Here is a 13,131-nt window from a genome sequence, read left to right as displayed (position 1 = left end):
GATATACTAACAAATAATACAATGCGGATGAACCTCGAAAACAATATGTTAAGTGAAAGAAGCCAGCCACTAAAAGTCACATATTGAATGACTCCATTTATATGACATATCCAGAATAGGTAAATCCATAGAGACAGAAAGCAGACTGGTGCTTGTCAGGGCTGGAGGCAAGGAAGAATGGCAAGTAAGTGCTTAGTTGGTATGGGCTTTCCTTTTGGGATTATGAAAACATTTTGAAATTAGAGCTGGTGGTCACACAGCATTGCAAATCCACTAAATGCTACTGAATTCTTCACTTTAAAGTGATCAATTTTTAAAAATGGGTAATTTTATGTTTTATGAATTTCCCTGAAAGGAAATATGAGAAGCATCCATATATTCTACTGTAGCGTTTAAAGTCATTTTTAAGATATTGTTATTAACCTAGGTATTAGGCTGTCACCTAAAATAGAATAAAAGGTGACTAAACCCATAAGAAAAACATGAAAAATGCAAATTATCCAGGATGACTTTTTCACCCTGAATCTTTGAATATAAATCATGTACATGTGATTAATAAGTAAATTCCACAGGACTGTTGCTGCCTTCTACATTGTGATTCTATCATTTACAACATTCCTATTAAGTTTACGACATACTGCATACAGCTTCTGTAACAGAAATAGAAATGTCTTTTCAGGTCATATCTCCCCTCACCATCCCCCTGGCACTTTGTGGTACCCTTACAAAGAATGATTTAGCTGACAATGTGTTAGGGGCCTTTTTGAAAGTAAAGGGATTTACTGCATTGAGTTTATCTTATGTTTGCAACCAGAGCATTTCCAGGGGACACCCTCTACCCAACCTGAAAAATAACCATCTCAAGTTCATCAGTGTTTCATCAGAAGAATCTACTGATTGTCACTTCTGGTTTAAATAAATGATAGGGTTAAAACCTCTCCAGGGCTGGCTCAGTACTTATTTGATAGAATGGTTTGAAATGCCCAAGCATCACCTAAAAGAATGAGAGATCCAAGAAAGAGCTAGATTTGGCTTTACAATATCCTGTGAAGAGCAGCACTTCCTGTTTCTTCATTTTGTCTATGTTTTTTTTTTTTCTTCTCCCAACTCTTTGAAAACATGGTAAATTATATTTCATCTTGGCATTGCGTAGGGGACCTGTTCTTGTCCTCCATTAAGAGGAAATTCAGAGGGACCAAAGGACCACCAACTGTTGATACAGGAAAGGACAGGGATACCATTTGGCCTTCAAAGTACCAATTGACAGAGTATCTCTCCAGTCATTAGAATAAATCCAAATGCAATAGCAGCTCAGAAAATAGATGTTTAAATATAGCAATTCCTGGAAATGTACCCAATTGACTTTTTTTTAAAGATTTATTTATTTTATTTATTTCTCTCCCCTCCCCCCCCACCCCAGTTGTCTGTTCTCTCTGTCTGTTTGCTGCGTGTTCTTCTTTGTCCGCTTCCTTTGTTGTCAGCAGCATGGGAATCTGTGTTTCTTTTTGTTGCGTCATCTTGTTGTGTCAGCTCTCCGTGTGTGGTGCCATTCCTGGGCAGGCTGCATGTTCTTTCGCGCTGGGCGGCTCTCCTTACGGGGCACAATTCTTGTATGTGGGGCTCCTCTATGCGGGGACACCCCTGCGTGGCACGGCACTCCTTGTGCGCATCAGCACTGTGCATGGGCCAGCTCCACACGGGTCAAGGAGGCCCAGGGTTTGAACCGCGGACCTCCCATGTGGTAGACGGACGCCGTAACCACTGAGCCAAGTCCGCTTCCCCCTATTGACTCTACCATCTGTCTTCACTAACAACCTTACAGGACCAGGAGTTGATAACCATTTGCTTTTCTCAATCAGTTATCCTCTTTGTTTTACCAAGAAAGAAATACCAAAAATGGTGCCTTTCCTGTGCTTTTTCCCCTACAAACCAGCCACTACCCTCTCTGGCTACAAGTGCCATACATGTGAAACCTGGAGCCTCTCCTCCAAAACAGGGTGAGACAAGATGTTGGAACTTTCCATACTTAGAGTCACTGATAGAACTTCATAGTAACTCTCTCCCAGCATTGCTAGATAGTTAGCAGAGCCCTGAAGCCACTTGAATTGCCCGCTAGCACTGAAGCAGAAGAATTTAATGACCTTAAAATATTACCAAGAATTTATTTTTCTAGACAAGCAGTGGCTTGAATAATTCTTTCAAAACATTGAAGACTCCCATTGTTCAATTGAACATGAAGCAGCTAGTACTTCTCTTTGCGTTCAGTTTGCCCTTCTGTTCTCAAAAGGTCTCAGTGACACTAAAACTAATCACTATCATTCCTGAAAGTAAATATCTACTTTTAACCAGTACTACACCTTCCTTTGATATCACCAGTCATGTTCAGACATGGCTTGATACATGTCATGGGTCTCACAAACAGGCTCTTTTCTCATTCTGGAAAGATCTTGCCCACCCTCATGGTATTTGTACCTCTCTCCTGGGAACACCCCATTTATGAGGCCAGGGCTAATGAGGTTAGTGTTGACAAAAGCGTGGCAAGGAGATGACACAGGACACATTTCCCAGGAAAGCTCTGTCTTGATTTCCCCCCTTTCTGATCTTTGACTGGCTGTGGACTTACATTGGATAGTAAACATAAGAGCCTTGATTGCCCTCTAAAGGTCAGACCTGTCACCAAACCTCTCCATTTACTTGAGCTGCGGTTGGTTTCACATTTCTTGGCAAATAGTTTGATAGCTCTGGAGAATGCATCAAGTTCCTTCAACTCGTAGCCTTTGTCTTCAAGACACAACTACTTGGGAAATCTTCCAGATAGCAGAGACTAGGTCATTCTTGTCCACAGCTGTGTCTCCATTGTCTGCAGTGCCTGGCACATGCTATCTGCTTGTGATTTAGTGAACCAGAGAATGGACAGGACTCTAAGAACCGAGGCATTGAAAAATCTCATGTTCTGTGGTTTGAGTTGAGGTCTACCAGTTCCTGTTTTGGCCCTCTTAATGGTTCTTCTTGGCTCTCACTAATGGCTAATTTGTTCAGCTTGTCGTTTATAAATACCCAGTGGTGACCCTTACTGCTTTAGCTGACACTTGTAAAGTAGCCTATGAGTGCTGCATGTTATCATTTTGGCTTTTCAATTTGTGAGTAGGATGAATTCTCAGGCCTAGACAACTACCCCCAAAGGCAAGTCCCTGTTGGAAGAAGCAGATAAAACATGCTTTCTTACTTTTCATATATTTTTCACCTCATTGTTACCCCCCTGAACTCAGTCAATCTGATTACTCTTCCAGAAGATGGAGGTTACTTAATCAGTTTGCACAGTCTTGCAGCAACCACCCGTATAGAGCCCTGCTTCCACCAGTGCGAAACACATCTGAGCTCCTTGCTTGGAGTGAAGTTGCTCTATTTCTATTCAATTTGGTTCCAAACTTAGGTTAGGCATCAGTGTACAATGCTGTTGATATTAGTTTGCCACAAAAGGGGATTTTTTGAATTAAATGTTGATAACCCAGCTCCTTCTTAAATCTTTTTATCTGCTTTTTCATTCCCACACCCTGGCATAATGACATAGGTATTGCGTAAACAAGGCACCTCAGAGGGCTGCTTATAAAAATCCAGGAGAAAAGATAAATATGTGATGATGCACTGATATCCTGAAATATGAGCTTCAGGTTTGTATTTTCTTTGTGGGATCGGATATTGGTTTTCGTGGTTTATTGACCTGGCAGAGAGATCTGACGAAACACTGGAGAACTTTACACCCATTCTTTTACGTCCCTGTTTACATGGAAATCTCTGCACATTATATCACAGAGCCAGAAAGTACTGAAGGGCTAGATAGTCAAGTCCCATCCTGGGCAAAACCCAAATCCTATCTCGTGCTTGGATTTAAAACTACACTGCCCACTTCTTTTTCAGAGGAAATCGAAATTGCAATCAGTCTTGCTTTAGAGTTACTCTCAGGCAGAACCTCAGGTTGAGGAGCAACTGGAAGGGATAGACTGGGAAATGAGACAGTCATGTTTAATAATGTTGGCCTCATCCAACCAGACAGGTGCCCCGGCCTGGCAGCCATAGGATGTCCCACATAGCATTGTCTCCAAGGGAAATCATTTTATATTTCTCATGTCCACTTGGCTCAACTTCTTATTTAAAGAACCCAAAGTTTTATCAAATATAAAAGTCCTTGTTTGTTTTTTAAAAATTTCATAATCATACACACAAAAATCACTGTTTGACCACCACCTTGAGGTATGAGCCACTCTCATTGAAAAATGTGTTCCCAGGCTTTCTGTAATACCCGTGGGAAGCGTTCAATCTGACTACCATCTAATGAAATTTGTACAGAAGGAAAAGTGTCTTGGGCAGATGGTCGAGTTTTCTTTAGTTTTTACATCGTACAGGTGTATGGCAGATGCCTAATTCTCTTATACTTAAACAGAACGATAGCAGAACAGGGAAATGAATGAACCAGCTATTGCAATTCCAGTCAGACCCTCTTGCCAAACAGAAGAAGAGCTATGACTGTTTGTACACAGTTTTATAATTTATAAAACATTTTAATTTGCAAGTTTTTTCCTCAACTTGATTCTCACTGTGCCCTGTGAGATATTTTCTTAGCCCCATTTCAATGTGAAGGAAACTGTGGCTCAGATAAGTAGCTTGTCTAAGATTATAAAACTAATAAAAGGCAGAATTGGGATTTAGGCCCCAGGTTTCCATTTTTAAAGCCCCAGTGCTTTCCATCACAGCCCACTGTGAACAATTCTCACCTCTCAGGGAGTCCAGGTAATAGCCAGTCCTCTGGAAGGAAGGGTTTCTCCAGATGCATCCTTCATGGCCAGTGCTCCACATTCTAAGTTTGAAACCCCTTGGCCTGGCTCTGAGGTCCAGCTCGCCAGACTCCCAAGTCATGATGAGACAGGACGTAATGGCTCTGTTGGTCGAGATTAGGGACTAGACCAGCACCCGCCAATAGAAATGGGGAAGCCACATGTGCGAGGCGCGTATGTCATTTTAAATTTTCTAGTAGCACACTAAAAAAAATAAAAAGATGAAATTAATTTTAAGAACGTTTTATTTAATCCAGCATATCCAAAATACTATCATTTAAGTTTGTAATCAATATAAAGATTATTAATGAGCTATTTTACTTTTTTTTTTGCACAAAGTCTTTAAAATCCAGGATACATTATACACTTAATATAATCTCATTTCAAAAGCTAAGCTTTCATTGGAGATACTTGATTGTATTTGGATTTCATAGAATTTAGAGTTGAAAAAGTAGATTCACATACCCAAGATGTTTCAAACATGCTTAAAGGTTTTCCAATAACTGAACGAGTGTTGTTTCAGTTTTTAAATGTACATTAATTGAAATGAAAGAAAATGAAAAATTAAGCTTTTCTACCACACAGGCCACACACTCCAAAGGCTCACTAGCAATATGGCTTGTGTCTACCATACTGGACAGCACAGGTCTGGGTGGGCAGCAAAGGTCAGCATAGACAAGACTCAATTCTAGTGGACTAGAATGGGGTCAGCAAACTTTTTTCTGTAAAGAGCCAAACAGTAGATATTTTCAACTTTCCGGCCATACAGTCTTGTCGCAACTATTTGACTCTGCCATTGTAGTGCAAAAGCAGCCACAGAACAATGAACATGACTGGGTTCCAATAAAACTTTATTTATAAAACCAGGCAGCCGTTCAGTCATAAAACTAGAACAGTTTGCCTTTCTGTGCTATGTCTTTGCTTTGCCTTTGTTGTGTGTGCTGTGGATCAAAGAAAGCAGCTGGCTCTAGTTTCCAGAGATGAGGTTTTAACAATCTCATTGTATCACCTTCCCCATGTGTAATTAAATTTTGGCACCACTCGGTGTGGAGTTGGCAATGCATCCAAATCCCATGTGGCGGTTTTTTTTGTTTTTGTTTTTTGAAGTACCGGGACTGGGGATTGAACCTGGGACCTCATATGCAGGAGACCAGTGCTCAACTACTGAGCCACATCAGTTCCCCTGAGTTGGCTCCCTCGTTTTTTGTTTGCTACTTGTTTGCTTGTTGTCTGCTCATTGTTCTTTTCTTTAAGAGGCACCAGGAACCAAACCCAGGGCCTCCCATATGGAAGCAGGCGCTCAACTGTTTGAGCCACATCTGCTCCGGGTATGGTGTTTTATCTTTCAAGATGCTCTCTTCAGTGTGGGTTCCTTGAAAGTCACAAGGCAATTGCTTCACTGTTCTTTGAGGCCCTGTGTTGAGAATAAAGAAGGCTAGAAGAAAGAACTTCAACAAAAACATTGAATCATATGAATACTGTGAGAGACTCCCAAGAATGCTAAATTATATCTTCCTACTGTCCGTGTAATCGAGACAGGCAGAAATCAACACATTTCACAGATGGAAAAATAAATGAGTACACAGTAAATCAGAGGGGTGGGTATTTTTCCTTGCTTATGGAAAAGGTAAAGATGGTAAAGCTAAACATATAAATTCTGACTTCTAATCTGGAACCCAGAAGTCATGTCATTAGGAAATAACTCCATCTGGAGTCAGTAATGTTTATTGCAAAGCAGTGATGTCCAGTTTTCACATCATGATGTTCAGAAACAGTATTGGAATAAATGGAGGAAGAAGAAGAGGGATAGGAGGCGAAGGAGCAGGGATTGATTAGAAGTAAGAGGGCACCCCCATGGCTCTTTAGGACGTGTGTATATAATCACCTTGCAGAGATTTCTAAAACTCAGCAGTGGGTGGGAGAGGTGAGTGAAAAGCAACCATAGCTTGAAATTCTGTTCAGCCTAAAACTTTGTGTCCAGCACTTCCTCCGACAAGGGTGATGTTTAATGAATTGTTGGAACTCAGTTAATAATTCCTTACCATAATCATATGTTTTGGCTTGGGGCCACCTTTTTAAATCAAGGTTTGAGGTAGAATTGCATTAAGTAACAGTCACAGAGTTTGCAAAAGTACAAAACTGTTGAAAACTTGGCTTCTCCCTAGTACATTATGCAACTCTGCCTACCCTCATGCTCTGTTGCTCTTTCTACCATACAGCTCTGTGCATGAGTGGGAAAGATCTGGAGCCCCTTGATGCTTTTTGAGATAATTATTTGGGGTAGCAGTTCGGATGATAACGCACACTTAGGCTCAGCCTGCAGCACAGAACTGTCTCTAATCATGACTGCCTCTAATGATGATTACCCAAACTCTGGAGTTATAACAATGCCTTTTACAAAGTTAGAGCATAATTGCTCCACCATTCCATAAGTGAGCACAGTTTAAACAGCTTTGATCTTTTAAATGATATCAGACTTTTGTTATTCATCTTTTGAAATTGCAGAGTTCAGAGGCTGCTTTTTGCTCTTTTTTTTTTGTTTAATTTTTTTATTTTAAATCATCGTGAGGCCTAGATTTGTTCAAGTGATTCACTTGTTAAAGAAATAAGGACTAAAGTTGGGTGGAGTAGAAAGTGTATAGACTTGTGATGTTCAAATCCCAATTCTGCCATTTAGAAACTACAGGTGTGGGGAGTCTTTAACCTCATCTGCGAGTACCTACCTGGGTGAATCCTTGAGAGCATTAGGAATGAATATAAAGCACCTAAGTGGTGCCTTGCATTAATAGGCAGTCAATAAATGGAAGTTATGCTGTATCATCATCATCATCGTTTCTCTGACTTTGAAGTCTCCAGAAACCTTCTGGATTTTGCAGCCTTCACTTGATATGTAAGTTTGTTTAGAGATGGTGATCAATGATGGAATATTTTCACTAAATTAGAGAAGGAGCTTTGGATGACATTATTATTAAAGAGGAAATAAGAAAGATGGAGCCGTCTTAACTGTGGTCCCATTTAGTCCTGAGCAAGTTGCTGGTGAATGCTTTAGCTCCCTCAGCCCCAGTGATTCTCAGCATTTAGTGTTCATTTGAATAAGACTCCAAACTCCCCCCCCCCCCCCCCCCCCCCCCGCGAGTCTGGGATGGGGCCCAGTATTCTGCCTTTTTAGAAGGTTCTCTAGTGATTTGATACTGGTGGTTCAAAGACTATCCATCCCTCTCTCCAACTGAGAAACTTCTTGATGTTTGTGAGATGTTTGTGGCTGCAAGTCAGTTTGTGATTTAAAAAACAAAGACAAAAAGCCCTGTTTCAAGGTGGCTGGGCTCTGATGGCCACGACCAGCTAGCAGGTCTGATTTTCTTGAGAGAGAGAGAGAGAAGGCAGTCATAAAGCCGTTTGCCCCTTGTGGCGTCCAGGGTGGAGTGACCCTCCACCCCCAGCACCCACGTTCCTGTATCCAGTCCCCATAGGTCACCTCCAGATTGACGCTATCCTAGTGAGCTCAGGCTCACTCAGGAGCCGCTGGAATGATCAGCGATGCTGAGCAGCGTGGGCCCTCCACGTGCTGTGGGTGCATCAGCTGCCGGCTGCGTCCTCGCCTCCACCGACAGGAGGCACTTGCGCTGAGCATGGCTGGGCAGACTCCAGTCTAGCTAAGAGCCTTTCTGTGTTTTGCGTTGCCCTTGATCCCGTGCATTTTTCTTGTGTGGGTGGATTGGCGCTCCTGTAGATAACCCAGAGGTAGACACATCCCTTCTGCCAAATCCCCCAACTAAAGCCCTTGACAGGATTCTGGTTTAGGGGTGTCTGTTTGAGAAGCGATGAGTCAACACTTATTTTTTGAACACACCCATGTGCATGAGGTGGGGTGTCACTCTCACAAGTATATTCCACAGATCTCAAATCTATAAATTTTTCTTGCTGTCTTCCACCTTTAAAAGAGCATTAGTCTTTATGAGCAAAAGTAAAAGCAATATTTGACTAAGGGAAGCCAGGTCAAGCATCTGATCCTAAAATTAATTTTTAATTGATTTTATCTTTACTTTTCCTTTCTCCCCTCCCTGCTCCTATCCCCAGCGCTCCTGCCTCCCCCCCACCCAACACACACTTAAACACATACACACACACACACTCACATACACTCACATTAAAAGCTTTGTAAATGCAGACCATTCTGGAGAAGGACATGGCATGGATAAGAAGTACAGTCAATTGAGAAGGCCAAGTCAGTAGCACATTCTCATTGCCATGGCTACTGGGCAAGGTCCCTCAGGCTAGCCCCAGACCAGAGACTTTTGGAGCCTCTTCATACTCCCCTCCCTGCATCTACCTGAGAATGAAAGCAGGACCTTCGGACACCTGTGTACCCAAGAGCCAAGCCCTGAGAAGCCAGTCCACCGCCTAGCTTTGGAGCTGACTGCGTTATTTTTACATTTCATCCACCCTCTTCATGGAAAATACATTTTTCTCTCTTCTGCATTTAGGAGACTTGTGTCCCTGCAGGCCGGGGCCCCTTTGGGAATGACCTGGAGCCGGTCACGAGCTTGCTATAGCTATAGCCTCAGGCCCTTTCCCCCCTCCCTGAGGCCTCAGCGATGATGACACTGAGGAGACTGTGTTGCTTCACACAGAATCTGCTAGAAGGACCATGGCAGTCACAGGGTCCTGCTTCCCAACTTTGAGCAAATGCATGCCTCATGAAAAAGTTGCTTTACAGCTACTCCTTCCTTCCTCTCTCTCTCTCTCTTCTCCTGATCGAATTAGTTTTGCCACTTTGAAAGTCCAGTAGGGGGAATAAGACCTGCCTGCCCCAGCATTTTCAGAGAGGCAAGAAGGAGAGTGGAACAGCTCAAGAATGAAGAAAGGACAGTATGTTACTCAATTTTATCATTTTAGTGTAAATGCGTGTGGCTTCTGGGACCACAGGCTGGAAGGCTTCAAATTGTTAAGTTGTAAAAAAAAGAAGTTAAAGATACTCTAGTTGACCCTCAGTGTGGATTAGCCTTCTGGAATACGAGTTCTTGGCCCTGGCTCACATTCATCATGGGGCCTGGTGCCAGGGGTTTTAAAAATCTTCCAGGTGATTCTGATGTTCAGCCATGTCTGAGAACTGTCATTCTAGGGGACAGAGGTCTCCAGGAGAATTGAAAACCTTGAGGAGGGTGATGGAGGAAATAGGTGACGTCCACCCTTCTTGTGCCAGCAATGTCATTAATCAAGCAGAAAGGAGGGACAGAAATGACACACCCTAGCCTGTCTTTGGTAAGCAAAACAGGACGTTAGCTCCATTTAACCCTGTAGGGTCAGAATGGAGAGGAAACTCCAGTGCTTCCTGCCTTCCCTTCTGTTGCCTAACGGGGGGTCGGCAGCCTGACCTTAAAACCCTCCGCCCCAGTGAGCATTTATTTAAAAGGTGATGAAAACCGTTCATGGGAAAACACCATTTCTACATTCTGTGCGCTCCTTATTCATTCTCTTCCTTGCTCCTGAGGAAAAGTAACAGAGCCACGGCCTCTACTTTCTTTTCTCAGCAGAAGGCACTGAAGTTATTAATTGCTGTCGCGCCATGATTACAGGCAGGGAGTGGGGAGGATTGTCAAAGGCAAACGGTGGAACTGACCCCTCTGTCTCTTTGTGTTCTGCAGTACAAAATTGGACAGCTGTACATGATCAGCAAACACAGCCACGAACAGAGTGACCGGGGAGAAGGTGTGGAGGTTGTCCAGAATGAGCCCTTCGAGGACCCTCACCACGGCAACGGGCAGTTCACGGAGAAGCGAGTATATCTCAACAGGTAAGTCATGGCAGTTGGGTGAGCAACACAGGAGCCCATCCTACCTGACTGCCCAGGGAAAAAGTGCAACAGATGGGGCAGTGAGTATCTGGGAAAAAGGAGACTTGAAAAGTCATGCTGTCTGCCCTCTACAAGCAGTGGTCTGTCTAGTTGCTTCTAAAAACAGAATCCCCTGCATTCTGAAAAATAGTCCTCAACTGCATTTTCCTTTGGAGGAGCTTTCCTCTCAACTTTCCGGTCCCTTCAGTGCTGTGTTAAGATGAAATCTCTTAAGGATTAAAGGACTTCACCTTCTCTCTTAGTTCAGTGTTAGCAGTAGGAAAGAGATGGCTTTGCCTGTAAACTTAAAGAGCTGTTCAAGATGGTCATGTACCATTGAGATCTTGACTTGGTAAGAGTTCCACTTTCAGCCAAATGACCACTCAGGACTCTACAAAGGAAATTGAGAAAATGAATGGTCATCTGTGACTGAAGTGAAAAGTGATAGCTAAAACAGCTTCCATTTCTCAGGTGGCCCCATCCTTTCCAAGGTGAAGTTTGTAAGGGTTGTCATTGAGGATTTTAAGATAGCACTAACCAAGCCTGGCATTTCTGCCTTGCAAAATACATTCCTTAATTTCTTGCTATTTTCTTATCATAAATGATATAATTGAATATTAGGGCTTATCCAATTGTCTTTCCATCCTATGCCCACTTGTATTAGTCAAGATTCTCTAGGGAAACAGAATCAACAAGAGATAGCTGTCAATAATATGCGATTTTATAAGAGTCTCACACAATCATGGGGATGCAGAAGTCCAGATTCCACAGGCAGGCTGTAACCAGGGGCTCCAGTGAAAGTCCAGTGAAGGTTCTTGGCAAGTTCTGGGAGATGTTGCCTGTCCAAAGACTAGCAGGGAAATTCTCTCAATGCTGGAATCATTTCCCCTTTTTAAGGCATTCAACTGATTGATCATTCACTGCTGATGGCAATCTCTCCGATTGATGTAACTGTTATCAGCTTTCTATGATTTACCACTGCAGTAAAGTCAATGGTGACTAAAGTCCATAAATGCCCTCGTATTACAGTTAGCCCAGGGTTTGCTTGACCACTTCTACCCCATTTTCTTAAGTTCTTTTCTGGGTCATAATATTTATAGTCAGATACATAAGGAATTTTTTTAAAATTACCTGTCTATCCCAGTGAACAAAGGTTTGACCAGTTTGACCTTTGCTATCAAGATTATTATATTAGCCTTTTAAGTCTCATAGCCTCTCCTATTGGCTCATTCATGATTATTCATGAACCATTTCCAACATGATGGCTAGACAGTACCCCCCAGTCTGTTCACTGACAACTGTGAATATTTATCTGTTCTCAATGCCCTGGACATTCTCAGGTGTTTCAGAGAAGAGTTGTATTTGGATTCCACCATTCTCACATAGGCTTCACCCTCCGGCAGGCTGAAGTGGATTATTCCTTTTCATAGGAGTGTTTGGGTCCTGTCACTAGGGTACGGTGTATGTAAATCTCTAAGGCCAGTATCCTGACAGTGAATGCCTTGGGCTGATTAAGCCAACACTTTTTAATTTACCCAGGGAAACAGTACCAGGGAATTCCTGAGTCATGATGAAATGCAAATAAGATCAATCTCATTCATCTATCAGTAGCCACGAATTCCCAGGGTTTGAAACTAGTTTAGCTTTCAGCCAGCTGTTGATTTGCAGGGGTAGCTGAGCTTAGGGCCTGGCCTGGGGATGGTTTCCTTACAGAGACAGATTTCTCAATGTGCTGCTTTGATATTCTTAGAGCAGAGGGTGTAAATCAAATATTGAACAGGTTTCTCCTCAGGGATCACTTGTAGAGCATAGAGAAGTGAGGGAGATTCAGGAAAATAGCTACAAACCTATGGAAAATTCCATTTCTTAATGGATGATTGCATTCTACTAAGTTATTACCTGGGGAATGTCCACACTACCAGAATCAAGTAAAAAATTTAGAAAACTTTTACAACTTTGGCTGCAACAGAACAAGGAGAAGTATCCAGCTGCCTCTGTCATGACTGCTTACTCTATAAAAATATATGGTATTTATTTTAAAGAACAATAATAAACATTAGTAAAAGGGAGTGTTGTTAAAAATAGGATATCTGGTCTTCTAGTACTGGTAACTAAAAAGATTGATGTGAGCCCTCACCCAACCTCCTACAACAAGCACAGGATGAAATATAACAATATGTAGTGAGTTCAGGACAAGGACAGAGAAGGAGGAAGCTCAAACCAGCGCGTAAAGGAGACAAGCTAATGGTACAGAGGCTGAGGATATTAGAACAGAGTATAGGCCCTCATTCTGACGGCTGGATGTGTAATGCCCATAAGGGAGCTGTTAATGTGGTCTTGGGCCCTCATGAATGGGAAGCTGGAACTGTGAATTATCCACAGAAGTTGATAGTGAGGGACTGAGAGAGGTTAGTGCTCAGAAAACCACCCTGAAAGAACTACTGAAGGCTGTACTTAAAGAAAAAA

At 42.4% G+C, this 13,131-nt stretch overlaps 1 protein-coding gene across 1 annotated transcript in view; it reads left to right on the top strand.

Annotated features, from left to right (window-relative positions):
• PITPNC1 (phosphatidylinositol transfer protein cytoplasmic 1) overlaps nt 1-13,131 on the top strand; it is a 291,166-nt gene that overhangs the window by 122,031 nt on the left and 156,004 nt on the right. Inside the window, exon 2 of the mRNA XM_004450043.5 lies at nt 10,478-10,626. Coding sequence (XP_004450100.1) covers nt 10,478-10,626 — 149 coding nt within the window. The remainder of the gene's footprint in view (nt 1-10,477; nt 10,627-13,131) is intronic.

Source organism: Dasypus novemcinctus, chromosome 21 (genome assembly GCF_030445035.2).
Source record: "Dasypus novemcinctus isolate mDasNov1 chromosome 21, mDasNov1.1.hap2, whole genome shotgun sequence".
In the NCBI taxonomy this organism is placed as follows: domain Eukaryota; kingdom Metazoa; phylum Chordata; class Mammalia; order Cingulata; family Dasypodidae; genus Dasypus; species Dasypus novemcinctus.
The sequence above is the reverse complement of the archived record's forward strand: the minus strand, read 5'-3'. Positions and strand labels throughout refer to the sequence as shown.